A 24,159-nucleotide genomic window follows, 5' to 3' on the forward strand; every position below is an offset into this window, starting at 1 on the left:
AGCCAATGCCACATGGAACAGAGACCAGCAGTCCCCACCTAGCCTTGCCCACATTGAAGAATCAGAACAAAGACACGATTTTTGTTGTTGTAACCCACTAAACTTTGGGGCAATTTTCAATGCAGCGATAGATAATGTGTATTAACAAGCATGAAACTTCAAAATAAACAAATATGAAATTCCTAAAGTAACAGGAAGAGTACACTGGGGGCAGAAGACCCAATTTCTAGACCTAACACCTATTCTCGTGACTGAATCGTGTTGAATTTGATAAAAAAGTTACTGGTTTCAGTAAAGCAAAAGACTCAGTTTATAGGGAGTTAAGGAGAAAGTGATCAGTGAATAGTAAAAACATGCAAGTATAGAACAATCGTTCCAGAAATGAAAGCAACATAGTTTTCAACACCGCATATGTTTTATTTATTTTTTAAATGCTTGTTTTTGAGAGAGACAGACAGAGAGAGAAAGAGAGGGAGAGAGAGAACATGAGCGGGGGAGGGGGAGAGAGAGAAAGGGAGACAGAGGATCCAAAGCGGGTACTGCACTGACAGCAGAGAGCCTGATGTGATGTGGGGCTCAAACTCACAAACTGAGAGATCATCACCTGAGATCTCTACTGAGTCATCACTGAGCCACCGAGGGGCACTTTTGACAATGCATATTCCTGGGTCCTACCCTTTAAGATATTAATATAAATAATCTGGGGGTGAGGTCAGAGAATAGTGCTTTGAGATACTGGTAAGGATTAGAACCAGAGACTGTGAAGTATAAAAACAAGCCTGTAACTGAAAGGTCCAATAGCAGGAAATAAAAGTTTGGGAAGATTGGCTTATATTGGAAGTTTGAGGGAAAAGAGCTGGTCAACAGAATAGTGCTGTAAATTTGAAGAGAAAGAAAGTGATTGAAAGAACAGCAAAGTCAAGAAGGAAAAGAACCAAACACATAGGATGGATTGGTTGTGTGGGTTTCTAAAGAATTTACAAATGTTGCCCGAAGTCCCAAGAATGAAAGTATTGCGTGCATTTAAAATAACATGAAAGAATGTAAACCAAATAGGAGCATGGAGTCTTTTAGAGGTGTAGGTTTGTTTATTTATTTATTTTTAAAAAATTTGGGGGGGCATCTGGGTGGTTCAGATGGTTAAGCATCCGACTTTGGTTTAGGTCATCATCTCTCAGTTCGTGGGTTTGAGCCCTGAGTCAGGTTCTTCTGCTGGCCGCTCAGAGCCTGGAGCCTGCTTCAGATTCTGTCCCCCCTCACACTCTGTCTCGCTCTGTCTCTCAAAAATACATAAACATAAAAAAATTGTTTTTAATTTTTTTAACATTTGTGTATTTTTGAGAGACAGAGACAGAACATGAGGAGGGGAAGAGCAGAGAGAGAGGGAGACACAGAAACTGACAAACGCACAAACGCTCAAACCCACAAACTGTGAGATCATGACCTGAGCCGAAGTTGGATGCTTAACCGACTGAGCCACCCAGGTGCCCAGGGGTGGAGGTTTAGAGGGCACTTTCACTTGCTTAATTTTACTTTTTCCATAATGAGAGAGTATTACTCTTATTTTTTTTTTTTACTCTTAATTTTTAAAAAAATTGTTTTAATGTTTATTTTTGAGACAGAGAGAGACAGAGCATGAACAGGGGAGGGGCAGAGAGCGAGGGAGTCACAGAATGGGAAGCAGGCTCCAGGCTCTGAGCTCTCAGCACAGAGCCCGACATGGGGCTGGAACTCATCAACTGCAAGATCATGACCTGAGCTGGAGTCAGACTCTCAACCGAATGAGCCACCCCGTTGCCCTGAGAGAGTGTTACTCTTAATAATTAGGCCAAAAAAAATTTTTTTTAAAGCATCTGAAGGAATTTTTAATTAGGTAACTTTTAACAATCATTATATTGTTATAACTAAATTTTTAAAAATATATTAAAATGGGGGCGCCTGGGTGGCTCAGTCGGTTAAGCCTCCGACTTCAGCCCGACTTCAGCTCAGGTCACGATCTCACGGTCCGTGAGTTCAAGCCCCGCGTCGGGCTCTGGGCTGATGGCTCAGAGCCTGGAGCCTGCTTCCGATTCTGTGTCTCCCTCTCTCTCTGCCCCTCCCCCGTTCATGCTCTGTCTCTCTCTGTCCCAAAAATAAATAAACGTTAAAAAAAAATTAAAAAAAAATATATTAAAATGTATAAATCCAATATTGTTGGGCCTACAGTAAGTTGATATAATAATGGCATATGAACTCAGGGTTGTAAAACTATTCACACCCTTTGGCCTAATTCCACTTTAAAATTATACCTCAAGGAAATGGCCAGAAAGGAAAAAAAGTACAAAGATGGTCACAGAAACAATACTTATAAGACTGGGAAGCTGGAAAACTCTCAAAAATTCAACAATAGCGTTAAGGTTGAATAAATTGAAGTACATTATCAAGCTGGAAAACTACAGAAGACTGACTAGGTGAATGCACAGAAATGTTAACTGAAATTAAATAAAAAGATAAAAAGACAACAACAAAATCCCTATGGAGGGATTGGTACCTATGCAAAACAGAGATCTGTGAATTAATAAAGATCAGAGAGTAAGTAATAGGAAGGGAAGTAAAGAGTTATGACTTAATATTCCTTTTCCATAAAATCTTTTAAAAATATGCATTTTTAGTGGGGGAGGGGGGCACAATCTATAGCAGAATTAACTACCACCATGTTTATTCTTTAATTTTCTGTGGCTGACTACTCCAGTGTTTCTCTCCCACTGAAGCAATGTGAGTTAGCACCCACAAAAATCACTGGGCATATAAGCATTGGGGAGTATTTTTAATTAGTGATGTCAAGCCAGTGTTTTGAAAAATGGGTGCAGCAAAGGATATATTGGAGAAGAAATGGCAAGTATAGATTTATAAAAGACATTCTTTTACTTTCCTTTTCATACCAACCAAGCAATGGTATATTCTTATGTGGTCACTTTCATCAGAACCAAAGGAAAGGGGCGCCTGGGTGGCTTAGACCAGTAAGCATCTGACTTTGGCTCAGGTCATGATCTTCCAGTTTGTGAGTTTGAGCCCCATGTCAGGCTCTGTGCTGACAGCACAGAGACTGGAGCCTGCTTTGGATTCCGTGTCTCCCCCCTCTCTCTGCCCCTCCCATGCTCATGCTCTCTGTCTCTCTCTGTCTCTCAATAATAAACAGACGTTAAAAAAAAAAAAAAAAAAGAACCAAAGGAAAGACCCATTGGAATGGAATGTTTACATTCTTTCAAAATATGAAGTATCTCAAACATATCAAGAAGTACCGAGTGTAATATAATAAACACCCATGTACTCCATACCCAGATTTAGCCAATGTGAATATCTGGAAATCCTCTTTGTATCCCTCCCCAATCTTATTCAGCTCCTCTCTCCTCTAAGGAAAAACTATTTGAATCTTGGTGTGTGTCCTGCCCTTGCATTTTAAAATATTTTTACCACCTAACTATAGATCTGTAAATAATATAGAATGTCACTTTGCTTATTTAAAAAATTCAAATGGCATCAGGACATATAGAGCTGACTGCAATTTCTTTCTTTTCATTTAATGTTGCTTTTGAAATATATCCATGTTAGTATGTGTAGCTGTAATTAATTTTGTTTTGATGACCGGTATTTTTTAATTATTAATTTTATTATGAATTATTTTTAAAATACAGAAAAAATAAAGTAATATAGTAAACAGTCATGTACTTAAGACCCAATTTCATCATATATTAGCATTGTGCCAAAATGCCATACTAATCCAGACCTTTTTTAAAGGAAGAACATTTTTAGGTACAGTTGTATAGCTTCCTGGGTGCAGTGACGAAGAACCCAAACCCCATTTAGTATTTAGCTTAGAACTTACTTTAGAATGTCAAATCATTTCAAACAAAATAATGAAGCCATACCCTGAAGATCTGCCTCAGGAGATTCTCAAAATATGTCTATTTCTATTCCTAATTTCTGAAAATTATTCATGATAATCCACTCAAACTGAAGCCAAGTGCTAGAATGTGAGCACTACATCATACACATATTTGTGCCCTAGATGTGTCATGAATCAGTGAATAAATAGTTCCAAGTTTTTTTAAAGCACAGATGGTGTTTGTGGCAGCCATAAGAATGCGTCTCTCGGATCTCCAAGCATAATACCGATGGCCTGGGCTGCTATGTTATGAATCTACTACACTTCTCATAGGCTGCTCCCAGCTAAGGACTGAGTGAGGCAGGGAGAGAGGAAACTCCCCTGACCGATGACCTTGGCTTGAGGACTCCCCATTGGCCTTGTAAAAACTTTCTTCAACTACTTTGTACTCTAAGATGCTTTCTGTGGAGACTTCCTTTCTTCCCTCTCTCCATCATAATCTACCAGCTTTCCCCCTGGCTCTGGCTGCCTATCTATTTTCCCTCACAGGTGTTTGCCTCCAAAATCTTTCCCACATGTAATCTTGGAATCTGCTTGGAGGATCTTCAGTAACACAGTGGTTAAATGTATGGGTTTCAAAGGATTCTCTAGATAGGTCATTAAGAATAAAAAGAAATAATTATGTGCTCAAAGATTTAGGATACAAATATTTAGGATTAGGATTTAGCTCAAGGATGTAAGTGATGACAACTTAAAGGTTACATGAGGCCAGGAGAAGGATTATGTTTTCCAGGAAGGTCCAAAGGATTTGCCATTTATCAAGAGTGTTAGAAATGAGCTAGTACATGGTGCCCCAGCATCACTATGAAGTGTAGTGTGGCTCTCTTCTGAGGCCAGGGCTAATGGCAGGAGAAGCAGTTACAGAACTTAACTCACTGATAGCAGTGAGGATGAAAAGGCCCTGGAGTAAGAAAGGCTGGTGGTAGTATTTCACCACCAGAAGCCAGAGGGTCACAGTGTCCACAGTTATGGGAGGGTTAAGAGAACACAGTGTCTTGAAGGATAAAATAATTGTACAGCCAAAATGCACTGCTTCATATACATAGTCAAAACAGAGCAAGAGTGGATGAGTAGGAGGTTGAACGAAGTTACCCCAAAAAAGTCCTTTGCCCAGTCTCTGGACCCGAACCATTTTTCAGTTTTCAGACCTGGTGCCCAATGACTGAAGAGATGATTGGGTCTCAGGGGGAAGGACTCTGTAATACATAAAGATTTCCCCAGTGCTTCTCCAAAGGGATCTAGGCCATGTATGGCGTGAGTGTTCACTGCAGAAAAGGAAACTTTCAGACATTTCAAGTACTGTTGGACACAGGGTCCAAGCTGGTACTGATATTCAAAGACCCAAAACTTCATCACAGGCTCTGTATTATAGTGAGGACACACATACAAGGGCCAGGTGATAGAGTCTTACCCAAAGTCTGGGTCTACTCGGTCTCTGAACTCACCGGGTACTCATTTCCCAAGCCCTCCAGTATATAATTGGGATTGATATATGTAGTGATTGGAGTCACCCACATATTGGACCTGTTGGTGAGAGCTCTGATAGTGGGGAAGGCCAAGCAGAACCCTCTGAGACTGCCTAACTCCCAGCAAGATAGTGTTACATCAGAAACAGTGTAACCCTGGAGAGGGATGGCAGAGATTAGTGCCACCCTTAAAGATGCAGGCATGCTGGTCCCCCGCATATCTCTGTTTAATTTGCTGGTCTGGTCCTTGCAGAAACCAAATGTATCTTGCAGACTCCTGCTAGCTCAACCAAGAAAGAGCCCTGATCGCAGCCATCCAGCCAGATGTAGTTTCTTTGCAAGGACAGATAATATGGTATGTAGTATGCAGCCACTGGTTTGGTGAGTGTATATTCTTCTATACCAGTCAGGAAAGATGGTCAGAAATGGTTTGCTCCAGGGCTGTGTTAACTCTCCCACCATTTGTCATCGTGTAGCCTGAAGACATCTGGACCATCTGGACATATCACAGAACATCATATTGATTCATTACACTGATGACATGATGACAGTCTGGCAGATGAGTAAGTAAGAGGGTACTAGAGTGCTAGAGAATTGGTAAGACACATGTACTCCAGATGGAGAGAGACACACTCTACAAAAATTCAGGTACTTGGCAACTCAGTAAAGTTTCTGCACATCCCACAGTCAGGAACATGCCAAGACATTCCCTTCAAAGTAAAGGGAAAATTGCTGCAGCATGCATCCACTGTTACAAGAAGGAAATACAATGACTGTGAAGCCTTCTTGGACTTTAGAGGTAATGGTCCTAACTGTAGAGCAAGTAGCCCTGCTGTTTAGAACAATGATTTCAGCACACTCTATGCTATTTGAGATGTCAGTAGTACAAAAAGATACGACAAGAAGTTAATGACAAGTCCCAAAGGAACAACCACAACTCAGGCTCGTGGGGTTATGGAACAAGGTCACCCCATCTGCAGCAGAGAGTTATGCCCCTTTTGTAAAATAGCTCCTAGCATGCTAACGGGCCCTGATAGAGCTGAAATGCTGGACTTTGGGATGCCAAGCAACCATAGTCTGGAAGTGCCCATCATCAGTTAGGAACAAGTCATAAAGTAAGCAATCCATCATAAGATGGATATGGTACATTTGAGACTGAGTATGAGCAGGAAAATATGACGCTGCCAGGGGCATGAACAGTGGATCCAGGACCTCATGGCATCCACTATGTAGGAGTGTCCCTTCTGAGTTCACACCAGTGGCCACATGGATCTCCTATTCAATCAACTGAAGAAGGAGGAGTCCCCCTCCCCCACTTGGTTTATGGATGGGTGATTCAGTATTAGGCAAAAACCCAAAGTGGATGCTGCCTGCACTATATAACTTATTCAAGGTGGCTGTGAAAAATGGTGATGAGACTCTTTGTGAAAGAAAAATCTTCCCAATGGGAAGAACTTCAGATGTATCTGGTCATCCACTTTGTGTGAAAGGGAAAGTGGCCTAGAGTCAAAACATAGATGGGCTCTGGCCAATGGGGAATGGTCAGAAGCCTGGAAGGAGAAAAATACAAATATCAGAGATAAGGAGGTCTGAAAAAGAGACATGTAGACAGACATATGTGAGTGGGAACAAGGTGTGAAGATTTTTATATTGTATTTTAATACCCATCAGAAAGCACCCACATGGTCTGAGACCCAAATGACCAAGCAGACAAAGTAACTTGACTAGCTGACATTCACTGGCATGATAGGCAAACAGATGACATGATCACAGTGAAAGAGATAGACGCTTTGCATGGGTCAAAAAACATGACTTCCACTTACGAAGGTCAATCTAGTGATTGTCTGCTTTGAATCAATCTGCCAGCAATAGACATCAATGTGGAGACTAACTGGCCACTTGGTAGCAAACGGTCTACAGGGGACCATTTTCATCCTGGAAGAGGCAGTGGTTTTTCTCACAGGACTAGAAACTTAATCTGGGTACGGGTTTGCCTTTCCTGTGCACTATCAAGCCACTTATAGAATGCCTGATCTACAGACATGAAACAACATAAGATCCAATCAGGGAACTCATTTTACAGGTCCAGTGATCATGTCATATACTGTGTCATCTAGAAGCTACTGGCTAAATAGAGTATTAGCATGGCATGTTGGAGGTACAGCTGTAGCATCAGCTCAGCGGCAACACCCCAAAACGATGGGGGTACCATCCTCCAAGACATATATAAACATTGAATTACAGAACTTTATATAGCACTATGTCCCCAAGAGGAAGAATACATGGGTCCACGAACCAAAGGATGGAAGCAGGAGTGGCCTCCCCGTCACTTTGAGTGACCAACTGAAGGCCCCACAGCTCTGAATTCTGCAAGGTTAGAGATCCTGATGTTCAAAATACATATGCTCTTGTCACAAGATAGCCAAGACCTTATTGAACGATAAGCTACAGCTGCCACTTGAACACTTTGGGCTCTGTGTGGCCAGAAACTAGCAGGCAAGAATAGGAATCACCATCTTGTTAGGGGTAATTAACCCAGCAGAAGGAGGCAGGGCTTGTGTTACTTGATGGGAGAGGGGAGGAACATGCATGGAACTCAGGTGGCGACTGGGTGCCTCTTGGTACGTACTTGCCTAATTGTGACAAATGTAGTGATGTGGTAATGGAGGTAAGGTCAGGTAAACGCAGGTAAGGTCACCAGGAGCTCAGACCCCTCGAATGAGCGTTTGGGAAACACCACCACGTAAACCACTGAAGCCAACAGAGTGAGGGATTTTAGAGCAGGCAGTGGAGAGGGGACTTAATGAGTACCAGTTTTGGCTGTGAGACCAACCACAGCTGTGGAGGCTATAGTCTCTTTACTTCCTTCTTCTAACTTTCCCCTCAGGAAGAGGAGCCAACCAGAGCCCTGACGGGGCCGCTCCCCACATATGTTATGAAGTAGATCCACGGACACAAAAGGTAAACTGGCAGATGTGGGGATGTGTCAATCAGATCGTCTTTTAAGAAAGGACTCACTCTGCAGCTGCAAGAAATGTGGTTAGCTGGCTGACAGTCTCTCCAGCTGTTTGTGTCTTCAATTTCTGGTTACCATCCTATGCTTTTCTCAGAGTTGTCCCCAGTTAATGACTGAGCAAGGCCTAATCATTTCTACTCAATGGGGGAAGTTTAAAGAATAACCTTTGCTCTGGAGCTCCCTGTTGGAGTAGCCTGCCCAGTCCTGCTTCTGCCCCTTTTCTTTTACAGGTGTTACTGCCCGCCCCCTCCCCCGCCCCCCATAAAGTTTTGCATCTGCTTCTGAGAGAATCTAACAGAGACAGATACATCCATTAGGCCTCTGAACTCAAGCCATTCCCTGTTCCCAGTCCTGGGATGTGTGACCAAAGTAATAGAACTGCTGTTTTCTCACATGTTAAACTAAAGACTTGTTCCTTTCATAAGTACATTACATGATTGATGTGAGGATAAAATGAAAATGTGCAGGAATATGCTATGTAATTTGAATATTGCTATGTAAATGATTACAGTCTTTATTAAAAGGCCTACAGAGTTAAATCATTTTGCAGATTACCTAACAGTCCTCAATAGTTAAAAAAAAATTCACACAGATAATTGTTTTCAAGGCCTTTCAAAGCTGGTAAGGTGATGTAGTTTTCTATGGTGTTACTGACTCCTAGGGAGTAATTTATATACTCAAAGATCTTGCTTGACTGACAATCAGATGCATATCTAAATAAAGAATTGTTGAGTAGTATACAGTAAGCTGCCATGGGAATTTTGGTTTCTTTCTTTTCATTTCTAGGATAACAATTACTTCAAGGAAATGAGAAACATCGAAACAACCCTTTTGATCAAACACAGTGACCAGAGTATTTGGGGAAAATACTTAATACCTGTGTGACCACCAAACAATGTTCTCCTGCACTATTGTGATCAGACACAAGTTAATATCTGTGGATAAATATTGCAATTTTAATATACATAATAAAAATATTTCCTATGAACATATCCTTTTAATGCTCATTCTTGGTATTCATAGTTATCTGTAATGTACTATGACAGCTAGTGATCATGTCATCACTTTTTATCAGAAAAACTTTTAGTGGTACATTTTTAGCAGAAGACAGGAAAATAATGTTTGCTTACCTGGTAATACAGATTTGCAATGGGTTTTCTGTCTCTCTTCCTGCCTTTTGAAAGTTAGATCTCTGATTTATTTGCACTAGAGAGTTGGCACAAGTTCGGTTACAAGACTTGAAAATTTGTGGTTCCACATAAAGAATAGTAAAAAAGGAGTTAAAAAATCTGTCTTTTTCCCTTTTTGCTCATCCTGCCCCAATTTTTTTTTTTTTTTTTTTTTTTTCCGGTACAAGTAGATCTACAGGTCTACAATGTCCTCCTGAGTGATAGGGTTAAAACTTTTGGCTGTTTATTCAGATGTCAGTATACTGAAGTAAACCTAGATAATGGTTTTAATCCAAATGGTTTTGCATAAATGGGGTGCCTGGGTGGCTTAGTCGGTTAAGCCTCCAACTCTTGGTTTGGGCTCAGGTCATGATCTCACAGTACAGGAGCTAGAGCTTGGAGTCGGGTTCTGAGCTGACAGCACAGAGCCTGTTGGGATCATCTGTCTCCCTCTCTCTCTCAAAACAAATAAATAAACTTAAAAAAATGAAATATGGACAAAAGTAAAAGAATAATTCCCATGGTACTTTACTGTGGATGCAGAATAGCTGCACTATGAATGGAGTACTAATGCGAAAGAGAATGACAATAATATAAACTAGATAAGATCCACCAGGCAATTTTAAAAATGTGTTTCGTCATCATTCAGCATAAGTAGCAGAATTCTTCAGATTTACATGATTTTTTTTTTTTGTATGTGCATTCTGTGATCTCTGATAATTGAATTCAACTTCAAAAGGGTTTAAGCCAGTGACTTCGAAACGAGGTTCACAGAACAGTACACAATGATGAAACCAGAAGCAGTAAAACACGGCTGAACTGGAACGTAAACATTCATACTATTAGGACAAGACTGAATTTTCATTTCATTTAATTTGGTTTTGGAGTTCTCTTGGGTTGTCTTCAGACAATTCCCTTTCATATCTTAAACGGTGTCTCAAGAGTGCTAGGGAGAATCCAACAATCCGGGGTATCCTAGTAAAGTTTAGCACATAGCTCCTGTGATGTTACCGAGTATTTTCTGAATATAGGAGTTATCGATACCGACTTCCACCAGAGCGAAAGGAAACACATTTACATTTCAAGGTCCCTTTGAATGACGGGGCTTCGAAAAATCTCAGTTCCTCCACCTTTGTTCCTTCCTTCTCGAGATTCAGAGGCCACCTGTACCGCAAGGCACACCTGGCACTCTGACGGTCTCCAGAGCCAGCAGACTGCTGCCAACTGCCGGCTCCAGTCTTGGGAGAAGGAGGCTGCGCGGAAAGATGGACAGAGTCCTGCGCGCGGCCGCTTGCAGGCGAGGGCGGGGGACGCCGAGGGGCGGAGTCGGCGCGCGCGCACGGGGTGTGCGCGCCGCCGCCGCGTCACCAGCGTGCGGCACGTGCCCGTGTTTACGTCCCTCGTGGAGGAGCCTACGTCAGCAGCCAAATGGCAACATTGTGGCGATTCTGAAGCTCAGAGTTTAGGAGACGCGTCTCTCCGTCAGGCCGGCTCCGGGCGGTCGGGAAGAAGAGAAGAAGGAGGAGGGGCGGGGAGATCCGCTTGGACGAGCGGCCGGTCTTGACCGCCTACCGGCCTGCCTGGCCCCGCGGGACCCGCGCCTCACCTTCAGAGAGCCGAAGACGCAGCACCGCGGCCTCGCACTGGGGGCGGCCGGGTCGGACGCGAGGCGCCGCCGCAGCGCGGGGCTTGTAAACAGATCCAGCCGCACGTGACCATGTGAACTACCTGCTCTGGGGACGCGTATTGTCTTTCCCGCGAGCCCCGCCACAAAGAAGCGCGGCGGGTTCGAGTGCTGAGGGCCGGGCGAGCAAGCGGGGAGAGCCGGCTGGCGCGCTAAGATGGCCGAAGGCGCCCAGCGAGGGTGAGCAGGGGGCGCGGTGCAGCCAGCCGGTGAGTCTTCGGGCGGGCAGGGCCCTCGGCGCCTCCCCCGCGGCCTGGCTCCGGAGCCACCATGTCTTTCGCGCTGGAGGAGACGCTCGAGTCGGACTGGGTGGCCGTGCGGCCCCATGTGTTCGACGAGCGCGAGAAGCACAAGTTTGTCTTCATTGTGGCCTGGAACGAGATTGAGGGCAAGTTTGCCATAACCTGCCACAACCGGACGGCCCAGAGGCAGAGGAGCGGCTCCCGGGAGCAGGCGGGGGCGCGAGGGGGCGCGGAGCCCGGAGCATCCACGTCGGACGGGACCCGCGGGCCGGGCAGTCCAGCTGGCAAGGGCCGGCCCGAGGCCACGGCCTCTGCGATTCTGGGCAGGAGCCCGGGACCCCGGAGGAGTCCGGCCTGGGCGGAGGGCGGCTCTCCGCGGAGTGCGCGCAGCCTTCGAGGGGACCCGCTGCTGCGGAGTCCGGCCGGCAAAGGGGCGGAGAGCCCTCTCAGAAGCCCAGTGAGGGCCCAGACTAGCCCGGTTCGAAGGGGATCTGAAGGCAGAGATGTGGCGGGGTCCGCCCCTTCGGCGCCTCCGGAGGCCACGGTGTCCTCGGTGCGAGTAGTGAGCGCCTGCGGGGCGGTCTCCGAGGAGATCGAGGTGCTGGAAATGGTGAGGGAGGACGAGGTGGCCCCGGGAGCCCTGGCGCTCTCGGACGCGGAGCAGCCGCCGCCTACCGCCGAGCTGGAGTCTCCGGCAGAGGAGTGTAGCTGGGCTGGGCTCTTCTCCTTCCAGGATCTGCGTGCTGTGCACCAGCAGCTGTGTTCTGTGAACTCGCAGCTGGAGCAGTGCCTACCCGTGTTCCCCGAGGAGCCCTCTGGCATGTGGACCGTGCTGTTTGGGGGGGCCCCAGAGATGACCGAGCAGGAGATCGACACTTTATGTTACCAGCTCCAGGTCTACCTGGGCCATGGCTTGGACACCTGCGGCTGGAAGATCCTGTCCCAGGTACTTTTCACTGAGACCGACGACCCTGAGGAGTATTACGAAAGCCTTAGCGAGCTGCGGCAGAAGGGCTACGAAGAAGTGCTTCAGCGGGCCAGGAAGCGCATCCAGGAGGTAAGAACCTAGTCTGGGCTGCAGCAGTCCTTGCTTTTGGTTACTCACTGCCGGGGGTTGAAACCTCAGTCTGGACTGTGCGCATTTGGGAAACTTGTTTTTCTGGACAAGAGAAGAGGAAGAAGATGGGTTCCTTACCGTTCTCCCCCTTAATTCCTTTCAGTGGTAGGAAAACCGTGCTTTACCTTAATTGGCCCTCTGAAGGAACTTTGATATAAGTCTTTAGATTTTCTTCTTCCATTTATCAAATAGGTTCTATATAATAAGAGTTCGGTTTACTCCTCCGTGCTGGAAATAAAATTAGAGCCACTGAGGCCAAAGGCGTCAGGTAAATGGACACCGTGTTGTTCGTTTCTCTCTTGCGTCTCTTTCCAGCAATAATTGCCCAAATGTTAACCCTACTTTTCTGGTCCTGTTCATTTACTCATAATAGTTTGTCTTTGGGAATACACTTGGTCTTTTTTTTTTATCTTCATATGTAGTTTGGCAACTTAGGCAAATTTTAAATTCGTTTTCCTCCAAATGAGTGGCCTGTCTAAATGAAAAGGCACCACTCTCCATTGGATGCAAATGTATTTTTAAAGGTTTATGACCACTCTCGGAATCTCTCAAGTCTTGATAGCTGGCTCATGTTTCATTCCTGTTTTAGGGAGGAAAAAAAGGTCCTGGGCAGGAATGTTTATTATACTTTGTGTCCTTCTAAGAGTAAAAGTAGTATCAAGCCTTTTCAAACTTTCTTACGCTTAAAATTACATGAAATAATGGAAAAAGTCTGCATGGGTATGCATGCGGAGCTCTACAAGCAAGATAAGGTATGCATAATTTGAGGTCCTGCCTACAGAACAGCTTCTGCTGAAGGAACTTTACTAAAAGAGTATTCCAAAATATATTTTAGTTTTCAGGTAGTCTGTATGGTTCAGTCTGTATAGAGTGTGCAACTATTGATCTCCTGGTTGAGTTGGAGCCCCAAGTTGAGTGTAGAGATTACTTAAAAATAAAACATCTTGGGGAAAAAAGATACACTTTAGTTTTTACCAATGGACACTAACAGATATTTCCTAAAAGCTACTATTTTTAGTGTTACTACTAATTGAGGTTAGAGGTGGGGTGCGGAAATGCTCCTTTTTATGGTGTTTATATTCCTGACATTGTGTTGTCATCTGTTAACCATGCCTGTGTTTATGTAATACTTGAATCCTGCTATTAAGGCTAAGATGCTCATCTCCTGGTTTCTTCATAGAATAGTATGTATTTTTCATTGCTAGACTTGGAGACTTAGGAAATAACTTTTTGTTTCCCTAATCCCACAGTGCTCTCTTAAAACTTACTGAATTCAGGTTTTCATTCCTTCCTGTTAGTTTATTTAGTGCTAAGCATCACCCACCTGGTAATGTGATCCTAGAGTTCCAGTGATCTGTTTTTATTTTCCACCTTATCATCTTCTGGCATCTGTGTTCTCCCTTAAATTCTTTTTGGAAGGAAGTGACAAATTTTAAATGATCACATATATTTTCTTTAGAGTTTTGTTAAAACTGACCTGTATTTTTTTTTTAAACTGGAAGGACAAATTAGTGCTTCTTTCTCTTACACTTTTTTGTTAAATTTTGCAATTCTTACATTTCTAAAGATGTAGGCAGGTTTAGTTTTAATTTTGTTGATATTCAGAAAAAGTAATTTTGTCTGGTTTAATTCAAATAGGGTCAAAAATGAGGATTGCCAAAAAATGTAGTTAATTAATTACAGTTATCTGGAACTCTTCCATGGGGGTGGAGTGTTACATGTTTTAAAAGAATATCTTTTCCTAATTAAGGTTATATTGACCATAATAAACTCTCCTTAACGGAGAGAGGTTTAAAGTTTTAAAGAGTATTTTGTGTTCTGGAAAACAACTCAGATGAAGTTTATTGTAAATTCGTTGGACATTAAATACATACATACATTTTTGGTGCTTCATTGAGTTGGCTTGAACAGTATTTGAAAAATAACAATAACAACAAATTCACTTATAGTGCTCACCCTGATAGCTACTGGAACTTTATTTTGAAAGAAATGAGGCTTAGTGGGGAAAAAAGGGTGGTGTGATTTAATTAGTGACGTCTGCTCTGGGCTTGATAATGGGAGTTTAAGAGCACACCAGCCTTGTTTTTGTTGTTGTTCCCTAACTGCTTAAGTTTTTTACTATTTTAATAGTTTGCAATAACTTTTTTAAAGTAAAATATTTATGGAAATTTTGTCAGTTTAGTACTAATGATTCTGTTAAGTTATTACCTCTCATTGAATGGTTTTTTGTTCCCAATTTTGAAGTTGACTTAATTTGTGGAAGTGGCTATAGGTGTTCAAGCCAGGTGTACCTGGTAAATTAAACACATTTTTAGATACATGTTACTAGAAAATTTAGTCTTTGGTTATGGTTTTCCCTCTTTTTAGTTTCTCTGGGTCTATTCTGCTTTTTTTCCCTCCATAATATTCCTTTTCCTATCTATTTAAAGGCTTTAGCTTAAAAACCACACCTGTTTTTGTTCAAAATACTCAGTAAATTGTTGAAAGGAGTTTTTTTGTTTTTTATTTTTTTTTTTGTTTTTTGTTTTTTAAGTAGAACAGACTGTACTGCTAGATTGTAAACTTTTCAAGGTCACTGGCCTTGACAGTATCTTGGAATTCTCTTTGCCATCCCTGGTTCAGGGCCACACATCTTGTGAGCACTCAATATTTGTGGACCAAGAACATGAGAGGTGGTTGTTTTTTTTTGTTTGTTTGTTTTTGTTTTTTTAGTATTATGAGAATTTAAAGGATTTGGAAGAATCTTTTTGATTTATAGTTGTAGGTAAATAAAATTTTAAAAATTGATAAATGTAAATTCCTTACGGGACTGTACAGTTTGAGAAGTAGGAGTAAAATGTTTTAAAACTGTAAAGAACTTTCTAAATAAGAGGTTGTTATCTGGCATTGATGAATTCCCTATAAATTGAGGGGAGCTATATAGATGGACTTTAATGGGGTGCTTTAAGGTAGTGAGCCAAGTTTTATATGCACAGACATATTTGGATTTTTGGAGAGAAAGACTTTTATCAGATTCTTCAAGGTGTTCCTCAGAAAGGGCTTTAAAACTGTACTGGTAATTCATTTGCTTTCTAAACTTTGGGCATAACTCTTGGTGTTGGAAGACACTTATTATTTAATATGGGTTATAAGAAATACTCCTATATCTTTGTTTTGTGAAATAGTGAAGAATGAAAATCTTAGGTTTTCTACTAAAAGTTTTATTAGTGATTCACAAGTTGGGTCGACTAGAAATAATCTGAGGAGCTGCAGTTGACACAATATTAATGAAAAAATTTTAGATGACATAAGAATTGTAAGCAGAGCTTTAATCTTGAAATTTATTACAGGGTAGATTAGATTTGTCTTGGAATTTAGAAGGGTTTAGTGAAGTACTGCTATTTATATAGCAGGCACTCAGTCCCTGAACCCAGTGCCACCAGGGCCTCTTGGAATGGTTGCAGCAGTAGTGTTGGTTGTAGGTCAGAACTGAGGATCATATTATAGTGTATGTGCTTGGGTGGCCCATACTATGGCTTACTTACCTGTGATGACCTGAATTTTGTAAATAATTTCTGTGTAAGGACAACTATTGTTGAAATGGTTGTGGTCCTTTAGATAGTAAACTTTATGATAGTAGGCTTGATTAAGATCTAATAATCATTGTTCTCTTTGAAATTTATTATGCTTATAAAATTGCTCAGGTAACTTCTTCCCAGTGATTTTAATTTATTTCCAGTAAGAAAACAAAACACTGAGAGCTGCATGTGTTTTCATAAGTAGCCATGTAAGGCATGCTGTAGACAGAGCCTACCTAGTGTTTGGAGTCAGAAAGACCTGGCTTCCAAATAGGACTCACCACTTCTCTGACCTGCTTAGTTATTTAGCCTTTTTAAAACAGGGAAAAGGGGAAGATATTTAAAGGATATCTTGAGATTTAAGTAAGATACTATGAAAAAGTGCTTAACAATGTGTCTGGCACGTATAAAGGAGGCTTCAGGAAATGTTCATTTTTGGGTTTATTTTGTTTTTTTTGTTTGTTTTGTAATAAGGATTCTGCAGAGTTTTCACCTCAACATTTATTGCAGGGAATGTAACTAGTATTTATTGGAACTACTTAGGTATTGGAGTTTCTTATTTACTATCTCTTCATCATCCCGACTCTCTTTTTTGATAAGTGGTATTTTATACCCATTTTACTGGGGCTGAAGTTGAGACTTGAAGATGTTGGATTTGGCCAACCTTAAACAGCTAAGTTGTGGTCAAACTCAAATTCAAATTTAGATTTGTCTTAATCCACACATATTTTTTCTGCAGTGCCTTATTGAAGACAATAAAAGGGATGTCAGTCTCCTGAGAATGAGAGAATGGTACTATTTAAAAATATTAGTTCAATAATGTGTTTTAAATTAAATAACTCATTTGTTTAATTTCAAGTTCTTTTTGATAGGTGTGTGTGGGGCAGAGTCTCCATGTTGTGTTACAGAAGAAAGAGGTTCCCTAGGGGTGTAAGGGTGGGTTTATGTTAGATAAGAGTGCCTAATTGCTGTTTTCCTTTCTCTCTTAAAATGACTCAGCTATAGATGACTCCTGACTTGAGAGGTTATTTCATGTAAAGGGCCAGGAGCTCTAGGAAGAATGCTTACCATCCCTTCTCCCAATTATGACTTAATTTTTGTGAAAAACTAAGATTACAAAACTCTAGAGCCACATTGAAATCTCAACTATATATAGAGTAGATAAGTCAGTCTTTTTAGAGCCTTAGGGTGCTGGCCTTTCATTGGGCTGGTGTGCCTTGACCCATGATTAGGTATAAATAATAGAAGCAGGCTCAGAAAGGACATAATATAGTTGCAGTGGGGAGAGCGGTTCTGCTTGTATATTCCCATAGAAACAGTGTAAACACAGTTGAGGAATAATGAAGCCAAGTGAATTTTGTGCGATTCTTGAAAGTTGATGAAAGACTTGAATGGTAGAGGCTATGAAAACAATGACTTAGATACTAATCATTTTCTTCAATCATGTGCCGAAATAAACTTGGCCATTTTTCACATCACTGAAGAAAAAGTATAGGAAAGAGATGAATATATGCTTTTAGGTTAGTGTATCTGTAATGCAGAAACATGGAGGCTGGTGGCAGGATAGCAGCAGCCTTCATGATAACCGGTTCATGTTCACTTCATTTCTCTACTTGCTGTTAACATCACATGATGCCCAGTCCACCACATATTTCACAGGCATGAAATCAGGCATGTTTCCTCCTTGATAAAACAAGGCCAACTTTGACAAACACTTGAGCAATGTGAGTTCAAGGGGTTTTTTTTGGGGGGGGGGGCAGGGAGATAGAAGGGAGAAGGTGAGTGGGAGGTTTGGTTTGTTAAACACAATTGTTAGGTTTGAATTAGCAATCTTCACTCCTGAAATCTTCACATGTAACTTTAATCAGTCTCTCAGTGTTCTCCATTGCTGCTTTATTTGAACTTTGTGGAATATTGTGAGAAGTGGGAATTGAAAGCAAAAGGTGGTCTTCCATTGATGCTTAAAAGTCCGTGTGCTTACTTTTTTTGTAATGGAAAGTTTCTCATGGCTCTTTTCACTCTTTAATAGGCCAGGATCCGCTCCCTTTAAATCTGTCCAGTTCCCTCAGTGATTGATGGGAGAAAATTTAAGTTGCAAGGGTAAGAAAAGACAATGAAGACTAAACTATAGTTCTTGATGCTGTTTAGTTTTTGGTAGAGGTGGTGAAGTACATTTGGCCTTTCAGGCTTCTTGTAGAGAACTGTTATTTCTCAGTAGCCTTAATGCAGTAAGTTGTTAAAGCTCCACAAGGGCAGAGAAGGATTCATTCAGCAAAAACCTAGAAAATTTCGTGAGTTTTCTTAAGTGTAGAAAATTGCCTTTTTATGTTTGTCCTTGAATGTTAAATTCTATATGGTTATAATTATATATGATAGACTGTTTTCACTCTGTGTTGAAGGTTTTATACTATAGGCTGTGAAATGAAAATAGGCCTGATGGGCTAGAGGAGAATGGTCTTAAGGATAAATACATGAAGTTCCTTTATTTAAAAAAAATTGTTTTTAAATGTTTATTTCGAGACAGAGAAAGAAAGCGAGCAGAGGAGGTATGGGGGGGTGGGGTGGGAGAGAGAGAGAGAGAGAGAGAGAGAGGGAGGGAGGGAGGGAGAGGGGGAATCCCAAGCAGGCTTCGGTTGATCTCACGAACCATAAGGTCTCATCTAAAACCAAGAGCTGGACGGCTAACAGCCACCCAAACGTCCCTGAAGTTACTTCATTAACATGGGGTTTTATTTGTAACTTTAATATTTGAAGGTGATGATTTGAGGCTTAGTTTATATAATGAATATTAATGAATTTAGGTAACATAAACATAGGGAGAATACAGTGATAAAAATGTCATTTTCTTCAGAAGAAATTTTGAATATGGTTCATCACCAAATTGGCCTGCTGCTAGGAATTAGTTGAGGCAGGTTGTTTTTTTTTTTTTTTAATGTTTATCGATTTGGTTTTTAGAATGTTTATTTTTGGCGGGTGGGGGAGACCGAGACATCCCAAGCAAGCTCAACACTATAAGCGCAGAGCCTGATGTGGCACTTGAACTAATGAACTGTGAGATCATGATCTGAGCAGAAATCAAGAGTTGGATGCCCGACTGAGCCACGCAGGCACCCCATTGTTTTTATTTTCATCTTATTTTTTAAGGCAGGGTATTTTTAAAAAAAAATTTTTTTTTTTTTTTAACGTTTATTTATTTTTGAGACAGAGAGGCAGAGCATGAACAGGGGAGGGGCAGAGAGAGAGGGAGACACAGAATCTGAAACAGGCTCCAGGCTCCGAGCTGTCAGCACAGAGCCCGACGCAGGGCTTGAACTCACGGACCGTGAGATCATGACCTGAGCCGAAGTCGGACGCTTAACCGACCGAGCCACCTAGGCGCCCCTAAGGCAGGGTATTTTTTACAGAGGCTCTCACTACACTGCCTTCAATTAGTGTTTAGGGGAAAGAAAACTTACTGAACATGGCTCAGGAAAATGTGTATTTTTCTCCTAATTCTGATACTAGTGGCTTGACCTTAGGGCTGTCACTTACCCTCCTTTGTCTTAATGTCTGAGGTGAGACTGAGGTTAGAGATAAAGGATCTGGGTGATTTACAGTCCCCGTGTAGCAAGTGTTGGGACCTGATCCATTTGTTTTATGTGCTTGTATCCAGGTGTAGGTCTCCCTGCTGTAAGGTAAATGTTTGAGTCACAGCATTTTTCATTTTACTACATCTTTTTAGGCTCTGAAAAAAGTCCTGATTCATTTTTGGGTGCAGAGAGCATTAGAAGAGGGCAGAAGTGTTTCTTTCTGTTCTTGGGTTTGTGTTCTTGGGCTCCCTTTGTTCATTACCTGTTGTTGAAGGTGTTTTGTTTTCCTTTGGTGCATTTCCCTGTGGTTTCTAGTATTAAAACTGCTTTTCCCAGTTTTAGATAAGTTGAAGTTACATTTATAAAATAAATGTCTAGGGGCGCCTGAGTGGCTCAGTCTGTTGGGCATCTGACCTCAGCTCAGGTCATGATATCACGGTCCGTGAGTTCGAGCCCTGCGTGGGGCTCTGTGCTGACAGCTCAGAGCCTGGAGCCTGCTTCAGATTCTGTGTCTCCCTCTCTTTCTGCCCGTCGTCCCCCATTAACACTCTGTCTCTCTCAAATAAATAAATGTTAAAAAAATGAAACAAATGTTTAGTTACTAAACATTTAATAACTAAAGTTATTTCTTTAAGCTTTTCTTCCTCTTCACCTTCCTATCTAGGTGAGTCTCTTTCCTCTTTACCGACACCAGTGGGGCCATGACTAGAGTGACCTGTGTGAAGTGATGTATGTGAGATTTTAATTTCAGTCATCAAAGTAACCTTTATTTAATGCTCCCTGCTTTCTGTTGCTCAAGCACTGTGCCGAAGTATTTAAATACATTATCTAAATTAGCATGTAGATAGGAGTTGAGAGGTAGGATTTGAGTTTTTTTGAGTCTTTGCTCTACTTAATAGCTTTGTGAATATGGGCCTTATTAATTCTTACTTCCTTGGTTGCTGCTTCTGTAAAGCCAGGGAGTACTGCTGTTGTAAACTGAATATGGCTCTCCTCATCTGTAAAGTGAGGAGAATACTGCTGCCTTTAAAAATAGATCTAATGTAGGGACACCTGGGTGACCCAAATGGTTAAGCATCCCACCTAGGCTCAGTAAACATCCGACTTTGGCTCAGGTCATGATCTCACAGTTAGTGAGTTCCGGCCCTGCATTGGGGCTGTGCTGTTAGCACAGAACCTGCTTCTGATTCTCTGTCTCCCTCCCCCCCCCCCCCCCCCCCCCCCCCGTGCCCTGCGCACGCGTGCTCCCTCTCTCTCTCTCTCAAAAATAAATGAACATAGGGGCGCCTGGGTGGCTCAGTCGGTTAAGCGTCCGACTTCAACTCAGGTCACGGTCTCGCGGTCCGTGAGTTCAAGCCCTGCGTCGGGCTCTGTGCTGACAGCTCAGAGCCTGGAGCCTGTTTTGGATTCTGTGTGTCCCTTTCTCTCTGACCCTCCCCCGTTCATGCTCTGTCTCTCTCTGTCTCAAAAATAAACAAACATTAAAAAAAATTTTTTTAAAAAATGAACATAAAAAAATAAGAAAAAGTGTACGTTAAAAAAAATTATTCAAGTACTTAGAACAGTGCTGTATGCCCAGCAAAACACTTGGTAAATGTTAACCCTTAATATTAATCTTCATATCATACTAAGATGTAGGGATTTTACAATAGAGGAAACAGGTTCAAAGAGAGTAGATAAATTTGTCCAAGGTAACATCTGGCATAAAAGTGGACCAGATTCAAATTCAAGCCTGATTGATTCTATACTGCTTTCTTAATCATAGGCCCATCCTCTTTCCTGTAGAAACAGAGTGAGGCTAACTGATAAACATTGTCAAATGTAAACACACGGTCAATGTCTCATCCCTGGGTGAAAACATTAACAGTGTTTGGCTGCTGAGTGTTTTTGGAAAACCGTGATTATATAGGAGGCTAATTTAAGTTTGTGCCTGCATTTATGGTACATGAAGCTCATTTGTGAGATAGGATGCATATGTCCGTCTTAAAAGAATCATTTATAAAAATAATAATTTTTGGTGGAGCCTGGGTTGTTCATTCAGCTAAAATGTCTGACATACGCTCAGGTCATGATCTCAGGGTTCTATTTGTGGGTTCAAACCCTGCATTGGACTCTGCTGTCAACACAGAACTCACTTCAGATGCTCTCCCTCCCTCTCTCACTGCCCCCTCCCAGTCGTGCTTTCTCTCAAAAATAAACATTAAATACAATTTTTTATAACCACAGGAAGAAAAAATGTACTGATATTTAAATATTCTGTTGTAAATTCTTCTGCGTATATAAGGTTGCTAAGGGTGAGTTGGTTTAGACAGTGTGATGATTTTCCTTTTCACAAGTGTATTTTACTTTAAAGATGATTTATTTTCTCTCCAAAATATTTTCTAATGCTTTTTTCTCCCCATGGTAGAGCTAGAGAATTTGATATAGTCTGAGTTAAGACCTGAAATCTACCTACCTATTCTGCTGTTTATTCTCATTTAAAGAATTAGTCCATAACATCTAATAGTGAATATTTTACTCCCTTTCCTTTAATTACTTATTCCTCTTAATTATCTTATTGGCTAATTTTTTTCTGGCTAGACAGGGGAAGAGGGCATTAAGTGTGTTAACTTCTCTTTATTTTTTTAATTGGAAATCCTACCCCTTTTTTCTCTTGTATTAGGTGATGTGAATTTTGGTAGTGGGGTTGCTAAATGAAAAGGTTATGAAAGGTAGGGTTAAAGAAATGAAGGATTAAGAGAGAAAGGGGTCAAGAATTAACTTCAGCAGTATTTAAACTTGAAAAATTAGTGGGAATGGATATCTTTATTTTAGGAAATTACATGCCAGCCCACAGTTTGAAGCCTTTGTGGGTGCTTGTTGGAGGGCCTTGAAGTTGGCTTTTTATTTTTATTTATTTTTTAACATTTATTTGTTATTGAGAGATAGAGGCAGAATGTGAGCAGGGGACGGGCAGAGAGAGAGACAGAGACACAGAATCCGAAGCAGCTCCAGGCTCTGAGCTGTCAGCACAGAGCCCGACACAGGGCCTGAACTCACAAACTGCGAGATCAGGACCTGAGCTGAAGTTGGTCGCTTAACCGACTGAGCCACTCTGGCGCCCCTTGAAGTTGGCTTTTGAATTGGTTTTATATTACACATTGCACCTTTCAAATTTCAAATAAGACTATTTTATGTATCTTGGTGGAGATTATATAAATGAATGTCAAAATGGTAATAAAAGTGTGACAGGTTGTTTTTAACTCTTACTGTATCCCCAGTAGAAACTCCTAATCCCCGGTTCCCAAACCCCTTGTTGCTGGCTCATGTGAATATTAATATTTTGGTCGACTTTGCAGGATAGGATGGTCTTTTTAAAAGTCAGCCTTTTCTATAGCTCTTCCTTTTTTTTTTTTTTTTTTTTTAAATATTCCCCATCCCTTTTGTTTATAAGTATCCCAGACAACCCTGATCACAATTGATTTGTAGATACTCTAACTGAAATAATTATTTAAGAAAATAGTAAGGATTGGGGTGCCTGGGTGGCTCAGTTGGTGAAGCCTCCGACTTCAGCTCAGGTCGTGATCTTATGGTTCTTGAGCTCCAGTCCCACTTCAGGTAAGCTTGAGGCCTGCTTCCAGATCTGTGGTGACAGTACGGGGCCTGGGTGGGATTCTCTCTCACCCCTTCTCTCTGCCCCTCTCTCATTCATGCTCTGTTTCTCAAAAATAAATAAGTAATATTTTTAAAAGATAGTAAGGATTAACTTCTGGAAGTCCTTATAGTCCTTAAATCTCCTCATTGGTCATCTATTTAGCATATCCTTTTGTGCCAGGTGCTAGGTGTGCCATAGAAAACAAAGACACAGCCCTTTTCTTTAAGCTTCACTACAATTTTTTTTTTTAAGTTTATTTATTTTGAGAGAAGAGAGAGAGTTGGTGACGAGCAGAGGGAGGAAGAGAATCCCAAGCAGCTCTGTGCTCTCATTGCAGAGCCCCACACAGGGCTTGATTGCACGAACCTAGAGATCATGACCTGAGCCAAATTCAAGAGTGGCCTATTAACTGATTGAGCCACCCAGGCGCCTCCAAATACTGTCATTCTAATTGAACTTAATTTATGTTTTTGTTTGTTTTAATCTTTATTTATTTTTGAGAGAGAGAGAGACAACATGAGCAGGGGAGGAATGGAGAGAGAGGGAGACACAGAATCAGAAGCGGGTGTCAGGCTCTGAGTTGTCAGCACAGAGCCTGGCTTGGGGCTTGAACCCATGAACTGTGAGATGATGACCGGAGAAGAAGTTGGATGCTTAACCCACTGAGCCACCCAGGCGCCCCTATTTTTTATTTTTAAAAATGTTTATATATTTATTTTTGAGAGAGAGCACAGTTGGGGGTGGGACAGAGAGATAGAAGGAGACAAAGAATCTGAATTA

The 24,159-nt window shown here is 41.7% G+C and overlaps 2 protein-coding genes across 3 annotated transcripts in view; one reads left to right on the forward strand and one right to left on the reverse strand.

The window, feature by feature from the left end:
• Positions 1-9,567: 9,567 nt before the first annotated feature.
• LOC122230196 lies at positions 9,568-11,532 on the reverse strand. Its single transcript, XM_042955920.1, has 4 exons — positions 11,514-11,532; positions 11,149-11,412; positions 10,655-10,988; positions 9,568-9,613 (listed from the first exon to the last, which is right to left on the reverse strand). Exons 1-4 carry the CDS (start codon positions 11,530-11,532, stop codon positions 9,592-9,594), a joined length of 639 nt encoding a protein of 212 aa, XP_042811854.1. The 3' UTR covers positions 9,568-9,591.
• JMY (junction mediating and regulatory protein, p53 cofactor) overlaps positions 10,967-24,159 on the forward strand; it is a 105,074-nt gene continuing 91,881 nt past the window's right edge. For both annotated transcript variants that reach the window (XM_042942036.1, XM_042942033.1), the window contains exon 1: positions 10,967-12,559. In XM_042942036.1, coding sequence (XP_042797970.1) covers positions 11,531-12,559 — 1,029 coding nt within the window. In that variant the 5' untranslated portion in view covers positions 10,967-11,530. The remainder of the gene's footprint in view (positions 12,560-24,159) is intronic.

This window comes from Panthera leo, chromosome A1 (assembly GCF_018350215.1).
Source record: "Panthera leo isolate Ple1 chromosome A1, P.leo_Ple1_pat1.1, whole genome shotgun sequence".
NCBI lineage: Eukaryota > Metazoa > Chordata > Mammalia > Carnivora > Felidae > Panthera > Panthera leo.

Bases quoted from the DNA above. Each gene is read 5' to 3' on its own strand.
- LOC122230196 (XM_042955920.1), bottom strand. The intron at 10,989-11,148 runs GTAGGCGGTCAA...CTGCTGACGTAG, and splicing joins CCGCGGGGCCAGGCAGGCCG to GCTCCTCCACGAGGGACGTA. The intron at 9,614-10,654 runs GTAAATGTGTTT...CCAACTCTCTAG, and splicing joins ATTCAAAGGGACCTTGAAAT to TGCAAATAAATCAGAGATCT.